General features: G+C 45.7%; 2 protein-coding genes and 1 pseudogene across 6 annotated transcripts in view; all 3 read left to right on the forward strand.

The window, feature by feature from the left end:
• The first annotated feature begins 1,372 nt into the window (after positions 1-1,372).
• On the forward strand, positions 1,373-8,470 carry LOC120386076 (annotated as a pseudogene).
• A 2,440-nt stretch (positions 8,471-10,910) lies between these two features.
• On the forward strand, positions 10,911-16,401 carry DDT (D-dopachrome tautomerase). The gene is made up of 3 exons (XM_039505924.1): positions 10,911-11,241; positions 11,966-12,141; positions 14,335-16,401. The coding sequence occupies exons 1-3, from the start codon at positions 11,134-11,136 to the stop codon at positions 14,405-14,407; spliced, it is 357 nt and encodes a 118-aa protein (XP_039361858.1). The 5' UTR covers positions 10,911-11,133; the 3' UTR covers positions 14,408-16,401.
• Positions 16,402-17,850: 1,449 nt separating this feature from the next.
• The window catches only part of CABIN1 (calcineurin binding protein 1), a 233,314-nt gene continuing 228,521 nt past the window's right edge, over positions 17,851-22,643 (forward strand). For 4 of the 5 annotated variants that reach the window (XR_005589496.1, XM_039504802.1, XM_039504805.1 and 1 more), the window contains exons 1-2: positions 17,851-18,070; positions 22,510-22,565. Coding sequence is in view for 4 of the 5 variants with exons in the window: in XM_039504802.1 (XP_039360736.1) it covers positions 22,563-22,565 (3 nt within the window). In the remaining variant the exon portion in view is untranslated. Of the gene's footprint in view, positions 18,071-18,949; positions 19,023-22,509; positions 22,566-22,643 lie in introns of those variants that run through there. The other variant, XM_039504803.1, reaches the window with a different exon arrangement.

Raw genomic sequence — 22,643 nt, forward strand, 5'->3', positions numbered from 1 at the left:
TTTACCCTCCAGCCTGGGTGGAAGTGCGGGGAGGTAAGGGTGGTGACATCTCACATGCTCCACTGCTCGGGTTGACGGCTGATTGCCACGCCTCTCTGTGGGGTTCTGCTGCAGTCTTCACTGCCAGCTATGTCTCTCTGCCAGGAGCCCTGCTATCCGTGCCGCTCACCACACCTCTCCACTAGCCATTCTGCTAGCTGCTCTGCTCCACCAGCCGCCCCGCTATCCGCTCCGCTCGCCACGCCTCTCCACTATTCACTCCTCTGCACTAGCCACCCTGCTAGCCACTGACCAACTTGTCTTCAGCCCCCCACCCCTTAACACAGCTCTCAGTGATTTTAGCTGGTAGTAGGGGAGCCTCAGTACTAGTGCATCACTAGTCCAAAGTAGGTCTAATGTTTATACCCGGGTATCAGTGATTTCAGCTCTGTTGCATGTAACAAGTCTCCTAATGGAGTCAAAATTAGCTCTGTTATTGCACACTGGAGAGAGGAGGGGTAAAAGTGGTGTTTGAGGCCTACACTGCCAGGCACAAACACCTGTCCCCAACCTCTCTCAATTCCCTGGGGGTTGAAATCCATGTGCCTTGCCTAGTGAGTGCTATTTAGTTGAGAGCGAGTCCCTCCATCCTTAAATGCCAAGTACTGTTCTACTGTCCTTGATTCACATAACCAGGATAACATCCCTTTATTACTCCTGCCCCAATAACAAAGAGACTCGGGATCCCACAGCAGTCAAAGTAGGGTGACCAGATGTCCCAATTTTATAGGGACAGTCCTGATATTTGGGTCTTTTTCTTATATAGATGTCTATTACCCCCCACCCGCTGTCCCGATTTTTCACACTTGCTGTCTGGTCACCCTACTTCCCATCCCCCTATGCGGCAGGGGAACTAGAAACACTGACACAAACACAAGCGTCTCTGTTCCTGCCAAGACCAAGCAGAATCCAAGGGAAACAGCTGGCTGATCCTGTCAGCATTGCTTTGCTCATGAGTGTCCCTGCCCCTCCTTCTTCCCCTGGGGACCAGCTCCACCCTTTTCTTCCCCAGGCAACCCACCTATCTCCCTCACCCCTTCTTACCCTAAACACTGGGCAGTTTTAAACACCCTCCATTGCACGTGGGTTATTCTGAGTGTGTCCATGTGAGGGGACAAGGGGTAGTGAGGACAGACTTGAGCTCCTCATCCTCCCTTTGGTCTCATCCGATTGGTCTCCCCACAACCCCCATTCAGTTTTGTTTACTCCTTCGGCCAATCAGCAGTGTGGAGTGATGTTTCTTTTTGGTTTGTCACGTGGCCAGCAGCTGTAACTGGAATCCCTGCTGCCGCTGCCCCGGCCCCGGCCCCCTTCCCACCCCTAGCCGGGCAGGATGGGGCTGGAGCTGTACCTGGATTTGCTCTCCCAGCCCTGCTGATGCATCTACATGTTTTCCAAGAAGAACAACATCCCCTTTGACTTCAAGCCTGTGGAGCTGCTCAAAGATGGGGGCGGGGGGGAGAGGGCAAGCACCGTTGGATTCTCACTCCCTTCCCTCTTCCCTCCTGGAGAATGAACCCTATCACCTCCCCCCATACACACACCCTCCTCCCTCTCTGCTTCCCTCATCCGTGCGACACCTGCCCCTTCCACAGACACACCCCTTTTCTGGGGTCCCCATCCCCTTCTGTGCTGTACCCTCCCTATTTACAATAGTGCCACAATGCCCCTTTGTGGGAGACTAGCACATGTAGGCAAATCTGTCTGGGACTAGATCTCCTGGTTTATCTTGGCTTGTGTGCGGCTACCTCACCTCCTGGGTCTGGTGGTGCAGATGTCTATTGAACAGGGAGAAGCAACATTACACACTCACTCTGCTGCCTTGCTGCTCGGGCCCATCCCGTTAAGTGAGCTGGTGCATTCTCTCGGTGCTTCTCTGTGGGCACGTTCAAAGTGTCCCTTTATATCCAGTGTGCTCCTGCTGTACAGTAGTAGGGATACTTCCCTGATCCCCTCAAAGAAAGCAAGAAGAGCCTTTTACAAATGTTATTAAAGTGCTGGCCTATTCTGAAAAGTCCCTAGTAATGCCATTACATGCATCCATATTTATTATGATTCAGTGACTCCAGATCATATTTTCTGTTTAAATGAACAAGATTTGTTTTATCATCAAACTCACCCTGGCATCTGAGAGTTCAGATGGGTTATTTCCTCTCATTTTATTCTCAGCAATTAAGAGCTTTAGGTCAAATGATTTCCTTAGTGATACACTAACCTTCATTGGGATTGCACTGGTATAATTGGGGGCATAAATTGGTGAACATTATGTTTATTGATAATTAATTGATGTTTATTAATGATTTAGTTGGGGTTAGTCCTGCTTTGAGCAGAGGGTTGGACTAGATGACCTCCTGAGGTCTCTTCCAACCCTAATTATCTATGATTCTATGTTTCTATGAATGTGCGGGGCTGGCAGGTAGAAAACATTGTATTTTTCTTATAAATTTAGCAAATTTGATCAGTAGTTACTGAGATACAGTAAAGATTGGGACCTTCAAGCATAAGTCATTTCATTCATTCATAGAGTCATTTTTCAGAATAACAGCACTCTTCAAACAAACTGTCCTAGTCCTAACATTTTGTTATGAACTAATGAAATTCTATTGCTGGTCACTCTTTGAGACAACATGAAACCCTGGATTATGCTGTCCATCAATGCCAGTCTGCCAGGGTCATCTTTATTGATTTGGGAAAGCAAAACTCCAATCTCAGTAGCTGACCTCACTTTTTAAATATTTACTATGGCAATAAGCCTCCAGGCTGCCTTTTCACTTTTTGTAGAGAGTATTGTGCAAAACCCAATCTATTCCAGTCTTGGACCACAAACATGTGATTGTATGTACAACAATGGCCCCCTGGGTAGTCTGCTGAGTAATCAACTCTATGTGAATTTACATGCACTTGCGGCTGTTGACAGCTTTTTTCTTTTTGAGATGCTTTTAAAAACAGAGGTGAAGGGTCTAATAAAGGAGAGCAAAGATTTATATCCTTTGCTTTCTAGGCTGGCCTGACCTGTCATGGTGGTTCTTTATCCACCTTGATGCCACCTCTGGAAAAGCAAATTGAAAGTAGAAATTTCTCCCTTACGTCATCCTAAGACAACTCATTGTTATTAATTCATTCTATAAAGTTAGACATGGGTTTTAACCTGTGTGATGTGAAAATCCCTTCAGAAGGCAGTTTAACACTGTGTGCACATCTGCTCCATTGAGGACCAGTCTGTCCCCTCATTTCCCTTCTTCCTTACTTTTGGCAAATATGTCATAAAAACATTCAGCTGCCTTTATTGAAATCTCCTCCTTCTTTCCATGATTGGAGGAAATGCTCTTCTCATTTCAGAATGGCCATTTGCAGGTAACTTTTTTCAGTGTGTTTCACCTACCACTAGCATTAACAGGAGTCAAATGACCGAATCCCTTGCAATGCACTGAAAGGCTTGGCATAACTGTCAGACTGCAAAGACACTGACTGGACATTTTGGCTTTTTAGTTTATGTTCTTCTTTAATTTGAAAAATACACCTCTTGAAAAAGCCCATTGACTTATTTATAACAAGGTGCCTCTAAGTGTCCGGCAGTGGCAATAGCAAAATATTGCCACTAGTCTGACTAATCCCCATTAACGGGTTCCAAATGGGCTATGTTGACAGCTCAGCTTCAGCTTCTATTGGTTTCTCCACCACTAGTCTCGGATTGTTTTTCTTTTTAATTATAACTCTTTTAGGGCTCAACATTCAAGAATTTAGCAACATAAACTCCCCAAAGAAAGTGCCTATGCTGAGGATGGAAGCTTCTCCTTAGGAGAGAGGTTAGAATGCAGAGGTAGAAACCTCACATCCTTGTCGCAGTATTTACCACCATAACACTTCTGAGCTGCATGTTTGTCTGCTGCAGTCCGCCTCTACGAGGATCATGGGATGGTGTTTGGTCCTGCAGTGTGCTAGGACGGACATGCTGGTAATAAGGTGTCCCGGCTGGTTTCAGATTGCCAGAGGCACCGAGAAGAGCAGTCTGGCTGAATGGTCTCCTGGGGCCCCAGACTGGAATCTCACCAAGGTGTGGGAGTGTTAACACACCATGGATTGTATTGAGAAAAAAGTTGTAAGTGCAGGGGGCAGTGTGGCACTAGGCCTTCCTTTTTCACTCAGACTGTGACCCATCTGAAGGGATCTCAGTACCTTTCCTGATACTAACATTCACACAAACGTAGGGAGCTCAAGACCATAGGCGCCGACTCCGTGGGTGCTCCGGGGCTGGAGCACCCATGGAAAAAAATAGTGGGTGCTTAGCACCCACCAGCAGCCCCCACAGTCAGCTCCTCTCCTCAGTGTTTCTTGCCTGCCGGCAGGCCCCACCAATCAGCTCCTCTTCCTCCCTCCCAGTGCCTCCTGCCCTCTGTGGATCAGCTGTTCAGCAGCGTGCAGTAGGTGTGGAGGAGCAGGGGGAGGAGCGAGGGTGGAGTGCGCTGAGGGGAGGGGTGGTGTAGGGTGGAGTGGGGGTGGGAAGAGGCAGAGCAGGGTTGGGGGCTTGGCAGAAGGGGTGGATGGGGGTTGGGCCTGGGACGGAACGGGGTCGAACACCCCCCAGCAACTTAGAAAGATGGTGCCTCTGCTCAAGACCCCAAGTGAACAGAGAGTGAAATGGGAAAGCAGTGTTTCAAAAGCCAAGGTGAAGCGTTCCCTGAGAGCCCCATTAGAATCAGTCTGGTTCTGAGAGAGCTTTGATTTACACGTCTTATCTTCTTTGCCGGGATGCAATCTGCAAGTTCTAAGTGTGTTTATAAGTGTGTGGGGCGGGGAACAAGTGGTGTATTTTTGAGAGAATGCATTCTCAGAGACATGTCTTTGTAAGGAACGTGTGCAATGCAACAAAAACTGACAAAATAAAGGCTTGGTCCAATGTCTGTTGAAGTCAATGGAAGGTTTCCCATTGACTTCAGTGGGATATTGGATCAGGCCCTAAAACAGCTGGGAGGGAAAAGGAAATGTAGAAACCACTACATTATACTTCATGATGATAATTTTATAAAACATCATTTGTCTGTGGTTCTTAACGTGTAAAGGGTGCTGTGGGTTATCAGCAGAACAAGCAGTGCTGACCTTCTGGCTCCTGCGCTGTTCTCTGACCCTTAACATTACCACGCTTTCTAAATGGAAGTGATGTAAGGAGAAGAGGAGGAGGATGCAACTCTTCTCTCCTTAGCTCACAGGCCTACCGTTTCCCCTTTTATCTGGACAGCACTGCGTTTCTTCTGTCTCTAAGCCAGAAGTACAACACCCCGATCACTGGTACCTGTCTGACATACAGAAATGGGACCAGGTAGATGAATACAGGCCCTGGCAACACACTACTGTCCTGGAGAATGCTTCCAAAATTTTGTGGCTCATGGTAAGTGGGCTAAATATCTAAAGTGCTGAATACTAGCACTTGCCAGGGTTATAAAAGGGCTGTGTTTAAATGGCCTTTGTATAAAGGGTTTGCCCTTTCTTTCCAATATAGTGCTCATTTGGCCATCCTTAGGTGTGCGGAACAAGGACATAGGGAGGAGGTATATTTCCATTAGGCAAATCTACAAGACTGCTTTCTTTATCCATCATTTCTTTTCCCAGCGCCACCAGACTACAGTATGTCTGGCATGCTAGTTTAGTCTTTGGAGCAAGTCATGGGGCAAGTTTCCCTACTTAATCCAGGCTGCCAAGTACCATTCCCCAAGCTGGTCAATTGTAGTTAGTTTGAGTATTATCAGCACTCCTGAGTTCCAGACAGAGTCATGAGGGGGCATTTAACGTCTTTTTAGCGTACGTCTTGTGACCATAACCAGCCAATTGGTGAACATACAGAAATCCACTTTGTATTTAATATGTGTGTATACAATATACATATACGTACAAATCATTTACATGGTGCTATGATAATACAAATTATAATGATGATGCCATGTGGTAAACTACATGGACCTGGCTCTTTTCTCCCTCTAGTGGTCTGATGGAGAACAGCAAGATCATGCAGCAAGGCCAAGAGTCTTTGGGAGATTTGGTATGTCTCCTCTTACAGAGTAACAGATATATTTAAATTGATGAAACCAAACTTGTAAGGATCCTAGCACGCCACTTAAATTAAAAGGTTACTTCATCTACTAAGTAAGAGCAAAAGACAGTGTGAGAAGTGGACTATGAAGCCTGATGCATATGCTGCCAGCATTTGATGTAAGGATATCTGAGATCCACAGATTGTTCTCAGAACTGCAACAGGACAATGTCCAGCTGCTTGGAGGATCCCATTAAGTCTCATTCTGATTGCTGATACTTAGAGGTACAGAGAAGTAGAGGATTCATACAGCTCAGTACCGGATTAGCTCTCCTGTAAATACATGGAGCAATCTATGCAGTTCGTCATTTGGTGATGACTAAATTCCATTGCAGGTGTATGGAAGCTAATCCTATTCCCTCCTCCCCATGCAGGTGGTGATTCCCCTCTTCACAGGAAAGCCAATACCTTGAGAGAAGCTGCAGGAGGCTTTGGATGAGCTGAATAATTACCTGAAAAAGTTCACAGAGAAGTTTCTGCAGGACAAGCCCTTCATCATGGGCAGCGAGATTTCTCTGGCAGATCTGGTGGCTATCAGAGAGCTCATGCAGGAGTGTTGTTAGTGAATTTTCAGCATCATGAAAACCTGATGTTGTCTATACTGCCTGAAGACCAGCATGTGGTCCTGGTACAGTTTCCTTGGAGATGGGAAGGAGGGTTTGATGCAGCGCCACACGACTAAGAAGGGAAGCAGGATTCAGCGACTTCACAAAGATGGCAGATGCTATAGAACAGTCTGATCCAGTGTTGCTCTGCCCCCCCCCCGCATCCTATGTTTTCCTTCACGTCATTCCCTCCTCATTACAGTTTTCTGTCCTTGTGAAGAATTCAAATCCTATGAAGAGTAAATGAGGAGCAATGGGGAGCTGAGGTTTATATTAAAATAAAGAGCCCACCCCAAGGGGGTGGGGGCAGGCTTCCTCCCCTAGTCATTTCCCTCCTCTCAGTCTGCAAAATACCAATCAAGGACTTCACAAAATACAGCATTTAAAGTGAAGTGGCTCCCATATGGATCCGTTACTTGCCTGGAGTACTGTGTTACAGCACCTTCCACCTCTCCCCACACCCTCTCCTCCAGATGCTTTACGGGGCAGCACTGCCTCCCTCCAAAGAGCGGGTCACCCTGCAGATAAACTTTTGAGAGGGCAAGAAAAACTGCTGATACTGCAATTTTGATCTTAAATGATTACTTTGGGTTCTCTCATTGACCATGCCTTAGTGCATGTGAGAACTGTTACACCTATTAAGCCAAACTCTCTGCTGGTGTAACTTCATTAGCTTCAACGGTGTTATGCTGCTGGAGAAATCGGCTCATTATCTCCTGATTTAACCTCTCGTAGCTGAGATTTTGCAATAGGCACCATGTGAATTGCAATGAGGATGTACCACCCTTCAAGTCAAGCTCAGACATTTAGGTGCTGGAGCAGATTGAGGATGACATTGACACTAGTCAGCCAACTGTCTTCCCACTTTTGGCAGTTGCTTGTTAATCCAGGGCAGGATTCTGCTGTGCAGTTACTTGAAATGAATTCCTCTCCTTTTCACTAACGTTCGGCTGCTGTGTCTTTCTCTCTTTGCAGCCCGTAGGTGCTGCTTGCAACATCTTTGAGGGCTGGCCCAAACTGGTGACATGGCGCAGCCAGGTGGAGGAAGCTGTGGGGAAGGAGCTCTTCCAAGAAGCACATGAATGGATCCTGAATGCCCAGGATTTGAGGAAAGTCCAGATTGACCCACAGATGAAGGAGGAAATGAAGCCCCAGCTGCTGAAGATGCTGAAGTAGGAGGAAACATGAAGTATTCTTTCACTGCTAGACTTTTCTGAACGTTTTTCTAAATCCAACCCCCCAAATTCCCCTCTTATGTGCAATTACCCTGTGCCAAGAAGAAAGAACTTGCCACACGTTTCACTTGAGTAGTGGAACTTTTCCATGTGTTCTGTCTTTATCCTCTAACAGTGAACCACAGCAGGGCACTTTAAAATTAGACCTTTTTTCCCTTAACCATTGCCTTTTTGTCACTTGAAGGAGACAGTGTGTTGTCCCCAAAAATTCACTCATTACTGTCTCTCACAGAGCTTCTTCGTCGTAGTCCTCTTAAATATCCTCATGATGACTGTCAGCTTCTCTGCTCCTTGACAATTTTGAAAAATTCAAAAGCAGACTTCTAGCAGAGAGTCTTCAACCCCCTTCCACCTGGATTTCTCTCTGTGGAAGCTTACTAACCTCTGGGACATTTTAGCTTCTTGAGGCAGCACACATTGTTCTCATTTTCCTCTCCTCATCCTGTAATTGCCAGTGCCACTCTTCACAGCTGGCAGTTTGCTGCACAGAGGAGTGACTCATTCCTTGGTGAATTTTCTGTTCTAACCTCCTGTGCCCCGTCTATCCAGGATTTTGTGCTCTTAAAATGTTGCTAGAAATAATGATGCCATTGGACACCCAAAGCAGTGGACTTTCTGTGCAGTTGCATGCCCAGAATACCAGCCATCAGGTGACTTCTATCACATGAAGTGCCAAATCTTTTGTGCAAGTCTTGGAAATGCACTGCCTGATGTGCTGTTACTTTTATAAAATAGAAATTAAAAATAGAAACAAGCATTTACTGTAGCTTATTCACATGGATATAACAGTCTTTCAGCCAGACAGGTAACTCTTGCATATACAGTACTTCACTGTAATGTCACTGCCTGTTCTTCCTAGAAAACTCAGAGCAGGAGTTGTGTACATTTATGTACTGACATTTTCTGAATCTGCTTAGACTATATTAGACATTTACCTCTCAGATTCATCAGCTGCCCAGTATGCCTCTTCAGAATATTGCAAAGCATATGTTCAAAATAAAAACGCAGCAGTCTTTTGTCTTTGGGTGTTTCGTTATCTTTGCTTTTAGAGGATCTGGGTTTGAAGTGCAGTCGACTTAAAGCAGAGCTTGGTTTCCTTCTCCTACATACACACTTTCCTTCCTTAAGAAGCTCCAGTTAGGGTTAGTGGGTTTTGTTTTGTTTTTAAATGCCCTAATCTTCTGGAAGTGTCCATTTTCACTGAGATTTTTCCACTCAAAGGCTGTACATCATTAACTCCCCATCACAATATTCAAACCATGGGCCAGTCTCAGACTTTGCAGCTGAACTTTTTTATAATGATAATGTTACCCATTATCACAGTTGCCACTTCAGCATAAAAAGTCAGGTATTATAAATATATATTATAAATAGCCACATCAGTTGGACAGTAATGTGGGAGACATAACCTCTAAAACGGGCTTCTTGGATTTTAGCAACCACGCATGGAGATAAAATAGGCAGCTGTTAGTGAAAAGGCGAATATTTTCTTCACCCCATTTCTCTATGTGGAGTATCTAAATAAGAAGAGATACCGAAGTGAGAAGAAACAATGAACACATGGAAGGCAGAGAGTCCCAGCCAGCTGTAGGCACATAAATCTCTCTATCCATCTCCCAACAAAGGGTAGAAATAATTTTCAGTCTTTACAGAAGGTAAAGCAATATGAAGAAGGCTGCCAAAACAAGAGAAATTAAATATCACAGTAAGTTGCATTCATGTGGTCACATGCATATTATTACAAGCACTCTGTCACGTGGTAGGGTGTGATAAATCAATTGTGCTGTGGTGGTCAGGCTGCCCGTCAAGACTTACTGTTACATTTCAGTGTTCAGGTTATTAGTGTGTGTATGTGTTTTATGCGTTTCCATCCCCTCACCACTATTGTCCTTCTCAGGGTGCGAGAAATAAACATTTGTTTCCAGCAGACAAAGGAAAGCCAGGGTAAACTCCACTGGCACATTTCCATTTGTGGCTTTGTTAAGGACACTCTTGATCAGGGAGTTGCATGAAGTAGGCGAACTGCCTTCCTGATAAGCAATCCATATACCTGCCTGCCAGTGCCACAGGAAGTGAATAAAGGGTTTCGTTTTGGCTTATGCCTTTCCCTTGGGGGACCATGGATCAGTGTTCATGTCATGCTCCCAGTCAGTACCCGGCCCAGGCTGGGGAAACTAATGATCCAACCAGCGGACAAAATTCAGTGATGAATCCTGGTCACATGCCACTAGAGGCACACTGCACCTACGAAGTCTTAGGTGGCAATTTTGCAACAAAAAAACTTCAAAAACAGACTCCAAAGAGAGACTGCTGAACTTGAATTAATATGCAAATTAGACACAATTAACTCAGGCCTAAACAGAGACTGGGAATGGTTGGGTCATTACACTAATTGAATCTATTTCCCTATATTAAATTCTCCTCACACCTTCTATGGGTCATCTTAATTATCACTTCAAAAAAAAAATTTCTCCTGCTGATGATAGCTCATCTCAATTGATTAGACTCTTCCTGTTGGCATGCATACTTCCACCTTTTCATGTTCTCCGTATGTATAAATATCTCCTGTGTGTTCCAGTCTATGCATCCGAAGAAGTGAGCTGTAGCCCATGAAAGCTCATGCTGAAATAAATTTGTTAGTCTCTAAGGTGCCACAAGTACTCCTGTTCTTATTCCCTTAGCAGAATCAGATTTCTCTGCCATGTGGGAATAAACCTAACAAAATCCAGGGCATCAAATCCATTGTATTATATTTTATTGTACAATCTGGTAAACAGGACACTCAGCTTTGGAGGATCCAGGTGACTGAGCCCCGGAACTGCTTTTCCTGTCCTGTCTGGGCAGGACCAGGCCTGTGAACGAGGCAGCACCGCCGTGACAGCGGGGACACCCGTGGCTGTGGCAAAGTGTTCCTAAAAGGCCAGGCAAAGCAAACCTCCACAGTCACCGGGAGAGGAACGGGCGTCGGCCAGGCTGCCCCTGCTGTGCTCAGGGACGCTACCCGGGGCCCCAGGGGGAGAGACGCAGAGGAGGGTGTCTCCAGACGCAGCCAATCGCAAGCCCCGGCGCTCGCTCGCTCGCTCCCACCCCCTGCTCGGCAGCCCGCGGCGGCAGCGCAGCGTGTGACTCTGGAGCCCGCGGGAGCCGGTTCGTGGCGCTGGTCTCGGCCATGCCGTTCCTGGAGCTGGAGACCAGCCTCCCGGCCGCTCAGCTGCCCCCGGGCTTAGCCGGCAAGCTGTGCTCGGCCGCGGCTGCGATCCTGAGCAAGCCGGAGGAGGTGAGCGCTGCCCCGCCGTGCGCAGCGCAGCGGCCTCTGGTCTGGCCGCGCGGGCTGGATGCGCCCTTGCAGGCGGCTCCCCTGGAGGAGCAGCTGGGCCTGCGGCCGATGCGCAGAGCTTGTCCCTGGGGGGACAGCAGCAGCAGCGAGTCTGTTTGGTGGCAGTTGCTCTGCCCACTAGACCCCCAGTTCTCTGCTGGCCCCGCACCCCTTGGGGGTATGGGCTTGATGGGAGGGGGTCCTGGTATGGGAAAGACAGAGAATCACTGGTCTAGGGCCCCCTGGGGGGCTGTGAGCAGATTTCAGGGGGGCCACCAAATAGGGCCAACATTAGACTCGCTGGGGCCTAGGCCAGAAAGTCAAAGTCCACTGACCCCCCCCCCCCCGGGGCTGAAGCCTGAGCAATGTAGCTTTGTGGGAGGGCTGCGCATCCTGGGGTTCCAGATAACTGCCCTGCTTGCTGGCCCTGGCTTGTCTGTGCAGAAAACTAGTTGTGGCACAGATGGACTGTGGAGTTTTTGTAGCATGTTGGGGGAGGGAAGGGGGCAGGCTCGGAAAGAAAAAGGTTGAGCACCCTAATAGGAGGGAACTGGAGAGGCAGGATTCCCCTGGGGTGCATGGGGTGGGCGGCCCAGGGCACCAGCTCCTCCTCATGACACACACTGCTTATGTTCTGTTTCCTTCCCTCCCATGGCTGTTTCCCTGGGTGTGCCCGGCATGGCAGAGGATAAACGTCACTGTGAAGAGCGACTTGCCCATGGTGGTTGGTGGCTCCGCAGCGCCCTGCGCTCAGCTGCTCGTCTCATCCATCGCAGTGGTGGGAACCGCGGAGCAGAACAGAGGGCACAGTGCCAAGTTCTTTGAGTTCCTTACCAAGGAGCTGGGGCTCGGTGCAGACAGGTGAGTGCAGTGCAGGGAGCAGAGAGAGGAAGGGGGAGATGTACGTAGCAGGTAGAGGGGAGTTTCATACAGCGCCCCAGTGAGACCCAGATCAGTGCTAATCAAGGTCTGTGTTTAAGTACATGTAGGGGAAGCGTATAAGAAGCCTTGGCAGGGAGGGTCTCTCTCCTCCAGTCCTCCTGATTTTCCCCCTGCCCCGTCAGTAATTTCCTGCACTCGTTATACTGAGCATCTTCCTTCTTGCTCCTCTCCTGGCTTTCTCAGGCTGAGCCCAATTGTGAGAATGAGGGGTAAAGCCCCAGGTGTAGTCAAAGCAGAGTTACCCCCAAATGCACTGGTGTAATGATGGGATCAGAGAGGGCCTGGTGACTCATGAGCAAGGATTTTGGGGTAGAGGGGTTAGAAGCAGAGCTACATTGGTGTGAAACCAGAGAAAGAGGAGATATGGCAATTGAATGTCATTATTCTTAGGGCTGGATGAATTGGGTTCCCCAATTCTGGTACTTAGCAGTTCTGACTCCACATCCCCACAATGTCACATAAAGCCCGCTATACTATTAGTGTCATGCTTGATCCAAATAACTCCTCAGTAGGGCTAATTATTGTCTTGGATGTCAGAATGTATTCAGTACAGAAAAAATACAATTTATTTTTCTATTTAAAGAAAAGGCCAGACACATCCACCATGACCCATCAGTGCAAGGTGGTAGCATAGGGCTTAGTTTGCCTTTCAGGTGGATGTGTCAGTCTTTTTTTCTCTGCCCCTTTCTCTCTTGTTCTCCCATTACTTCAATAGTAGCAGAGAGGAAAAAACTCGCTCCATGTATTTCACAGCTCTGGGAAGAGGAGAAGTCTCTTATCTTTCCCTTTGTGTTTATATGGGGGAGAAATTGTCTGTATTGAATTATTTATGACCAGCAGATGTTTGTTAAAAAAAAAAAAAGTCATTTCACAGAGTAAGAGAAATATTAACTAGGTTCTAGGCCAGTTGCCTAACTGGCTGCCCCTTGCATCCTGCTGCTACTAGGTCTTGCCTCCTAGGCAGTAACACTGGTGAACAAAAGCTTGGTGGACATGGATGGTGATTTGAAAATAACCAGTGTGTAACAGCCAAGGGAAATACAGAAAACATAAACAGGGCAGATGCCTGAAATGAAAAGGCAGTGAATTCCTGTTTTCCATGTGACCAAGGTATTTTCTACTTCCAAGAATAGCTCTAAATTCAGCATTCTGTGCAGCTGCACCAGTGCTGACCCTGGTTGAGCTGCAAGGGTATCCAAGGACATGCAGGGCTTTGCACTGACTGAACTGGTTGGGGCTTATTCTGTTCTGAACATAAGTAACCCCATTTAACATAATCAGTGCAAACCCCAGTGCAGCTTGCTTCTCTCTGTGTTGGGGGTCAGCAGGCACTCAAATACTACAGCAGAGAGAATTTACATATACCGTATATACTCGTTCATTAGCCCGTTCGTTTATAAGCCGACTCCCCAAAACGGATAGGTAAAAATAGCAAAAACTGTATGACCCTTTCATAAGCCAACCCTATATTTCAGGGGTTGGAAAACTTTGGCTCCTGGCCTGTCAGGGTAAGCTGCCGGTGGGTTGGGACATTTTGTTTACCTGGAGCGTCTGCAGGCATGGAGCCCCTCAGCTCCCTGTGGCTGTGGTTCACCATTCCCAGCCAATGGCATGCCACTTCCTGCAACTCACATTGGCTGGGAACGGCGAACCGCGGCCGCAGGGAGCTGAGGGGCTCCGTGCCTGCAGATGCTCCAGGTAAACAAAACGACAATGTATTAGATATTTAATTCAATGATTCCATAGAGTTTAAAATCATCAAATTTTGGTGTAGACCTGTTTATAAGCCGACCCCTGCTCTTTGATGTGTCACTTTTTTACCAAAAATATTTGGCTTATGAACGAGTATATACGGTAAGTACCTTGGATAAATAGATAGTTAACAGTTTAACTTTTTGCGGGTGTGGACAGGACTTTAGAACCCACTCACACACTGTCCCATATAAAAAATCCTGCTCCTATTACAGTCAGAGCCTTTAAGTCCAGACCACTGAGAGCTATGTTTAGTGGTGTGTTTCTGGGTTGTTGAGAGAACTTACTGGAGATAATGTTCCATTATAAAATAATAACCTTTCCTTTCCTCCTGTGTTCTCTCCTCTTCCACATGCAAAGGATTCTTATCCGCTTTTATCCCCTGGAACCTTGGCAGATTGGCAAGAAAGGAACTGTCATGACTTTCTTATGATCTCTTCAAGAAACCCATTAAAAAGAAACCCTTGTGGAGGGCACAACCCAAGGATGGCCAGCTCTACCTGTTTGTTTCTATGCAAGATCTGATATGTATCCTTCTGCACCTCCACTCATGTAGTTCCTTTCTGTTTCTGCTTCCTCTGTGCACACAGCTCCAAAGCGGGGCTTACCAGCCAAACTCTTTGTCAGTAACAGTTGGAAGTCTTTGTTTCACACCTGTCTTGTGGCCCAGAGACAATGCAGTTACCTGTGATCTCAAACAAAACTTGAATCGTGAGGTCTGTGTAGCTGGGAGTTTGTTTTGTCAGAAGCAGCGTCATGATGGCCTTCCTTATATGGATCCAGTTAATCCAAGTTCTGTAGTCTTTTCCTTTAGCAATGAACAGTTCTTTATTTCTGTTCCGTGACTGGCATCATTGATACCTGACTGGAGAGGTTCTCCAGTTTTGTTCAGCCTGAGGGCTGCTTTGCAAGAGAAAGACAGATCCTGTCATGTGCTAACCTTTTCTCTTCCTTGTGAAATTCGGTCTGTTCTAGGAGTCCATGGGCCATAGCTTGAGAGTTTATGGGCTTAACTTTGCCATCAGATAGAATGCTGATTGGGACCATGTCCCTGTAGACTCTTCTACACCAGAAGTCACTAAATGTTGCTCATTAGTCTGGCAATAGGCACTAAACTAATTCACAGTAGTTAGCCTAACTCGCTGCCACTGGAGGGCAGAGATTCAAGGGGACCTGAGATCTTTCACTTCCAACTTCTGTGAACATTTCTTCCATTCTAAACCTCCCCCGCCCCCCACCCCATTTCTGGGAAGAGAGAATATTGGTCTGAGGGAAGAATCTTTTAACTTGTATGGGATGGCTGGGCTAGGGCTCCTCTCTAATCTCCTGCTCTGAGCTCTACTTCACTAGCATCATTGGCTTGCAAAGGTGGATGTTCCCATGTTCATTCAGTAGACTCCTGTAGTTTAATATCAATGTGCATATTGTGCATTGGGGTATGTGTGGAAGAGGGCTACTTATTGAAGAATCATTTCATACCCTAGGACGTGGAGCCCAGGAAATTGTTTTGCTGGTTCTGGTAATTAGTTTCAATTCCTGTAACTTGTCTCCTTGTCCACAGTACTTTCCCACAACCCTCTCACCACAGTGAACAATATCAGAACACTTTTTATTTTACGAATGCTTTCAGTGTTCTGTGGGTGGTGGAGAGGAGCTGATGAACTTGCACATAACTGACTGACTTCTTGCAGTGCCTGTTTTTTTTGTTTTTTGTTTTCCTCCTTGTTGGCCAGGGCCTTGCTACATCTGCTGTAATGTCCATTCTTTTAGTAGGGGAGTTTTTCTCTTGGGGCCCTTCTGGTTGGTCACTTTATAACTGGATTATACATAATATTTTATTTTTTAAAAACCCGTCGACTCCCCTAGTTATCATCATCTATGGGATTTCCTTACTTTTGCATTTCACTCAGCAGAGATAATGAAGATAGAGTTGTCAGTTTCATTTATAGTCACTTTCTAAGGTCCAAATCCTGCCAACATTTAGGTACATGAATAGTTGCACTGAATTCATTGGGATTATTCATGTGAATAAATGTTTTGAGGGTCAGGATTAAATTGTTCATTTTCTGTTTCTGATGTACTACTACAGTGTTTAATTGTCATGGATTTACAGCATTGCAAGGGAATAATTACATTTTAAAATGAACTAATTTCCTCTTTCATTGCTCTCAGAATACTTTTTATTCCAGTTAGCGTTTGTATTTTTTTTTAAACACACAATCAAAAATTTGGTGTCAAGTTGGAAGTATCTTTCATTCTTTCATTTATTCAAAAATAACTGAAACCAATGAGGTTATTCAAAAATAATTAAAACCAAATGATTAATATCTGAAGCTAGTTACTACACATGCAGCATAACTTTCTTCCATTGTTGCAAAATCACTGTCCGCTAAATAAAATATGCACTAAGTGCAGATTTATATGTTAGTGTCATGAGTTGGGCGTTTATCTGGTCAATAAAACTTTTATCAAAATACTTTTAGTGTGTGTCGATTCACTAAATTATCACAATACTTTCATTTTGTTTCCCTTTCTCCTTGTATCTCACTCACCCTCTCTAAGCACACTGTGGGGATGCAGCTACAGCTCAAGTTAGCACCATTTATCAGATGCTAATCCAATCATTCTCTGCAGGTAAAGTGTGATGTTGCAATGTGGCCACTCTCCCTTAAGCTTGGCTAGCTCAAGTGGAGTAACTTGAGTGTGTAACTCAAGCAAACTGGTGAAAACTGAGCGACTGACAGGAAAAGTATTTTTAATGACACTTTTTAAAACTCTCTGCTTTTTGTTAGCACCTATTTAACTTAAGTAAATAACATTCTGGAGAAAGGACATTTTTCTTAAAGATTCAACAGCTCACTTTCAATTAAGGTGTGAGAACATACAATAAACACTAGAATGATGGGCTAGGGAAACAGGAACGATTGTGTAATTTGTGAATATATAGAATAAAGAAGGAGGGCAGTTGAGAAGGACTGGAAGGAAAGAAAAATACTTCAGTGTTTGAGAAAATGAGTTTCAGATGAAGCTAGACATCCATGAAGAAATGTCAGAAAGGCAACCAGAGAGGACTGGACAGACTACAACAGAGAAAAGGCAGTAGTTGAATCCATGAGTGGTAAAATCCCAGCAATGGGATATAAAAATGAAACAAGGTATCAAATGCAGGAACTTGATGGACACTGGCAGAAAACAGAAGGCAGCAGGAAGAAAATCCAGGAAAGGGGATAGTGAAGGAGGGTCAGCAGCAACACGCTGGAAGCAGAACCAGGGCCCTGATTCAACACAGCACTTAACCCCGCCTAATATTAAGGCTGTGGAGATGTCCAACCCCTCAGGCAATGCCCTCAAGCTTAGCTGTGGCGAGGGGCCAAGGTGATGTGGCGATGACAGTGCAGAGGGATTTGGTGGTGCACTGGAGAGCCAGGGACACGTCACCTAGGGTGACCAGACAGCAAATGTGAAAAATCAGGATGGAGGTGGGGCGTAATAGGAGCCTATATAAGAAAAAGACCCAAAAATCGGGACATCTGGTCACCCTAACGTCACCCTGAACGCAGGTGGTGTTTTACACGTATGGTGACGGGTTCCAGGCGGGCAGGCTCTAGTCAGTCACTGGTCGAACACCGAGGCCGGGCAGCGGCGGCGGGGATAGGCTGCGTTACGGCCCCGTGCGCGTGGGACACGGGGGGCGAGGGAGAGCGGGCAGGACGAGTCACGGGACGGTACCGCTCGAGGGCCAATGGGGGAATAGCACAGCGCAAGCGGTTGGCGCGCGCTGAGGTCATGACGGCAACGACGTGCCGCGCTGACGGCATCATGGCATTCCCTGAAGATGGGGTCCCGTGACGGCGCCTGGCGGTGCTGGAACGGAAGGGGCGGGGCGCGTGCAGGAGGCACAGCCTCGCGGGGGGGGATCACTGTGGGAAGCTGCTCCGCAGTCCCCTCGGCCCCGCCCTCTCCTAAGGCAGCCTGTCACTCTGTATCCAGCATCTCTATTGGCTGGGTGGGGAGTCGCTGCTCAGCCAATGAGCGGCCGTTGTATTGACCTGCTGGGCTCCAGGGGCCCGGGAGGAGGTTGCCGTGGAGACTGCAGGTGAGGCTCCCCCTTCCATGTAGAACGGATTCCCCTCCGCGCCGCGGCACCCCCCCTAGCCCCGTCTTAGGCGGGCTGCTCTGCCCGCTGCTTACCCGGCTGGGAATTGACACTGGGGCTGCACAAAGGGCTGGGGCGGGGGAACTCTCTTGGGGAAGCAGGGGGGCCGGTACCTGTGTGGGGAGTGCAGGCTGGCACCTGGCGCCTCTGCTGAGGGAGCGGAGGGCACAGTGCTGCCGGGCACCTGTATGGAGAGCGGGGCTGCAGCCCTGTCCCCGCCCGTATGGGGGCTCAGCATTGTTAGGGGAGGAGGTGCGGTGGGGGAGCGATCTCCGCAGGCCAAGCCTTACTTACGTTAAAGGTCCCCAGATAAGTGGGGAGCCCTCTAGTTCCAGAACCCACAGAGGTCCCAGTTTCCACTGAAGCGCCTGAGGGACTCTGAGGGGCCCCATTCCACCTCTCTGTCTGCAGTTGTCTCACACAGGCCTATGGCTGGATGGAGCCTCCTGTGAAGATTCTGCTGGGCTCCTGCACCCTTTACAACAGGGTTTCTCAAACACTTGGATGCTGAGCTCCTTTCAGGAAATGTAACGAATCTCCCCCCCCCCCCACACACACACACCTCTCCTTGCTAAAGGCCTACCCATCATCATTTATGTATCTACTTCCTCTTCCTCTCCCTCTCCAGTCACTCCTTCACACCCCTGCTCTGGCAAGTGGCACTGTGTACATGACTGAAAACTATCCCCGTTAGCATTTGGTCAAAAATTACAGTTTAGGAAGAATGAACTTTTCTAAAACCTAAATCTAGTAGAAATACTTCTACAACTTTTTTTAAAAATCACTGAAAACTGCTATCTTTAAACAAATATTCCCTTATAGCATGTTAAACCCAAACATAACTGCAGTGAAACTCACAAGAACAATGCAAAATGAAAATGGAACGTAAATAGTTAAGTACATTAGAATTAGAAAATTATTTCGGTTTTAATAATCTAAGGAGCTGTGTGAAACAAATAAATTTATTTTTGCAGTACGTGTATATGATTTTTAAGTTGGAAGGCTTAAAGTAGCACTCTGAAACGCTTCCATTGAGTGACTCTGTCTAGACATAACATCTGCAAGTGCCTAATGCTTTGTCTTACACACAAAATTTGCTTTAACTGTACTGGTATACTAGGTACACTGGTATAGCTAAAGCGATACAACCCACTTTCTATGGATTCAGTTATACTAGCATTAAAATGCTTATATCAATATAGTTTATTCCCATAGTGCATTATTCTGCTATCAAATAACTGTCCGTATTAGGAGTTGTACCAGTAAAAATATCACACCCCTAACTGACATAGTTGTGCCAGTACAAAAACTCTGCTTCAGGGGCAGCCAACCTGAGCCTGAGAAGGAGCCAGAATTTACTGATCTACATTGCCAAAGAGCCACAGTACTACATCAGCAGACCCCATCAGCTCCCCCCACTCCAAACTGTAGCGCCTCCTGCCTACCTACCGGCAGCCCTGACAATCAGTGCCTCACCCATCTTTCCTATGCCTCCCACCTGCTGTGATCAGCTGTTTCACGGTTCACAGGAATCTCTGTTGGGAAGGGGGGAGGGAGAGCGAGGGCATGGCAGGCTTGGGGGAAGGGGTGGAGTGGGGGCAGCACAGGAGGTTGAGCACTGAGCACCCCCCCAGCACACTGGAAAGTTAGCATCTGTAGCTCCAGCTCCAGAGTCAGCAGCTATGCAAGGAGCTGCATATTAACCTATGAAGAGCCACATGCGGCTCCGGAGCCACAGGTTGGCCACCCCTGCTCTGCTTCCTATTTTATTTCTCTCCCTATGTCATAGTTTGACTGTAGTAGAACTAAAAGTAACTTGACCATTATTAAAAAGTTTATATTTGAGCAAAATGCAGAATTAAAATTGTTGCCATCCACATATTTTGCTTTATAGCTTTAGTTGGTCTAGTGCAATATCAGCCGAGCTACTGAGTTCTAAATCCTGTGTCTACCAATCGGGTGACCATATTTCCCAAAGGAAACTAGGATACCACATGAGGCTGGCCTGAGGGTCTCTGCCCCCAACATGGGGCTGGGGTTGACAGCTGAAGCCCCGTTGTTGCTGGACCTCCTCAAACATTCCTTTATGCCGCCCTAGGAGGCATGCTCCACTTTTTTGTCAGAACTGGGCATTTGTCCCGTTTCTCTTGCCATCTGATGATCAGTTGACAAGAGCAAATGGGACAAATGCCTAGTTTTGCCAAAAAAGTTGGGATATCTGGGATAGAACTTAAAAAGGGAACTATCCCATCCAAAATGGGACGTATGGTCACCCTATCTATCTAGACTTGCTGTGTGACCTTGAGCAAGTCACTATGGCCCTGATGTAGCCAGATTCTTAAGTATGTGTTTGAACTTAAGCTTGATTAAACTTAAATTCGTACCTAACTTTAAGTATCTCACTGAAATGGGGCCATGGAGCCCAATGTTTTTTAGGGTTGGTGATAATTTAATTTGGAGTCATGGATGTTCAGTATAGATCTAGGTGAAGATTGGACTTTTGGTTTCATTGGCAATTTAAAAAAAATGAAAAATTGTTTAGGGTCAGACCAAAAATTAATTAATTTTTTTTAACAAATTTAAAAAAAAAACATTTTTGGGTAAAACCAAATATTTTGTTTTGACAATCAAAACATTTTGTTTTGAGCATTTTAAAATGTTTTTGAATTTTTAAAAGTAAAAATAAAGGAAATTTTGAGACACAAAAGTTTCAGACTGAAAATTTGGCTGGATCTAGTTCTGTAACTTCTGAAAATCAGGCCTCTGTTTCCTCCATTTATAAAATGGGGAAAATACGTACATGTCTGGCAGGGATTTTGAAGCTTTGTTAATTAATGCTTTGAAGATGTAAAGTACTTTATATTATTGTGCAGTTGTCTGTGTAATTTGGATGCAAGTGATGGAAGTTTCAGTGGGGAGGGAGGGGAAATCAGTGTGTGTGAACCAACAAAATGTGACCATTTCTGAACGAGTTAAATTAAACTAAAAACATGCTTTCTTTACATGTGAAAGCTCTCATCAATGATGTCTGAATTCATTCAGCTCATAGTTCAGCACTCCCACTGCTTCCTGCTGTGGTTAATTCTGGAGTTACCTTGCTATTAATAGGGTCTACAATATAAAAGACTGTTTTTAGCCTGCTGTGCACATGTCATTTTTTTGTATGTCTGCTGATGTGAGGAATTTGTCTCATGGCAGTGAAAGTTTAAAATAAAACATACAAATTCCTTTCATGTTCTTTTGCCATTACTTGCATCGTACTTCAGGAAATTAATAGAATAAAAATTATAGGTTTAATTTAAATGAAAAATCACTGGTTTTAAATGTGAATACCAGTTTTCAATTTTTCTATCCATGTTAAAATTGCTAGGGATATTAACCTCTCTCCTTTCAAAATGGAGAAGTATTTATCATAGAAGTTTAGCTTCTTTTTGTTGCTGAATATTTACTTGATAGACCTCTATGGGTATGCAGCTCTAAAGTCCTGCTTTTGCAAGAGGGATGACAGAGACACTGTGTTGTCATTGGCCCACCTACATTTTATATAGGGTACTGATACTTGCACTAGTTCGCTTCATAAAAGTTAGCAGCAGTAGCTGGGAGCCCTAGTGTAGAGGGCTTGCCAACTTGTTTTGAGTAGTAGGTCAATTGGATGTGCTCTGAAGCAATCCATGATGGCTGCCTCCTCTGACAGTCAGCCCCAGGACAACTTTTTTCTTGATTTCTGTCTTGTTCCACAGACTCTTATTGTGGGAAGGGCATTGGGATCTAGCCCCAGAAATGCATCTGTGAACAGGGATCCTGGCCTTGTGCTGCTGATACATGGGCAGGAAGTCAGTCCTTTTCTCAGAGCAGGGCTTTTTCCATAATTTAAAAAAAAAAATGGCATGGTACAGCAATGCACCGCAAGGAGGCAGAGTTGAGGCTACACAGACAACTTTATCTTTGTCATTTTCTGACATTTAAGTGATTAATGTGGCAGCCTTAACATTCATTTAATGCAATATTTTTGTATGTTCTCAAGAATATCATATCTAATGTTGGGGTTACATTTAATATTACTGTTACAGTACACACAAATCTATGGCTGATTAATGTACCATAGTTATAAGTGCATTGCAAATATTCATTATTTTCTAGTGTTTAAAGTCTTAAAAGCAAAAAGAAGATAAGGAACAATAGAATTTCCTTTCATCTTAATTATTTAGAATTTTATTTACAATTGTTTTTAAGATTGTTATTGTCAATTCTTGTTTATATTGTAAAGTGCTCTGATGCTTGCAAAAATTTCCAATTAAATTGTTAAATAATGATATGTTTTAATAATAAATGCTTTCCATTTATAGTAAATATAATTCTAGTCCCTATTTGCTCTTCAGACCTATTTGTGACTGGCCCTCCACCTGACTCTAGTGGGAGAATCTTGCTGAACATGGTAAGGTGGCAGTCTAGCACAAGCTGCTTATCAGACATCATGGTGGTATGGCTCTCTGAGAGGGCAGCGAATTCTTGG

The sequence above is a fragment of the Mauremys reevesii genome, linkage group 18, assembly GCF_016161935.1.
Source record: "Mauremys reevesii isolate NIE-2019 linkage group 18, ASM1616193v1, whole genome shotgun sequence".
Lineage (NCBI taxonomy): Eukaryota > Metazoa > Chordata > Testudines > Geoemydidae > Mauremys > Mauremys reevesii.

Bases quoted from the DNA above. Each gene is read 5' to 3' on its own strand.
- DDT (XM_039505924.1), top strand. From the start codon at position 11,134: ATGCCGTTCCTGGAGCTGGAGACCAGCCTCCCGGCCGCTCAGCTGCCC. The intron at 11,242-11,965 runs GTGAGCGCTGCC...CCGGCATGGCAG, and splicing joins TCCTGAGCAAGCCGGAGGAG to AGGATAAACGTCACTGTGAA. The intron at 12,142-14,334 runs GTGAGTGCAGTG...CCACATGCAAAG, and splicing joins CTGGGGCTCGGTGCAGACAG to GATTCTTATCCGCTTTTATC.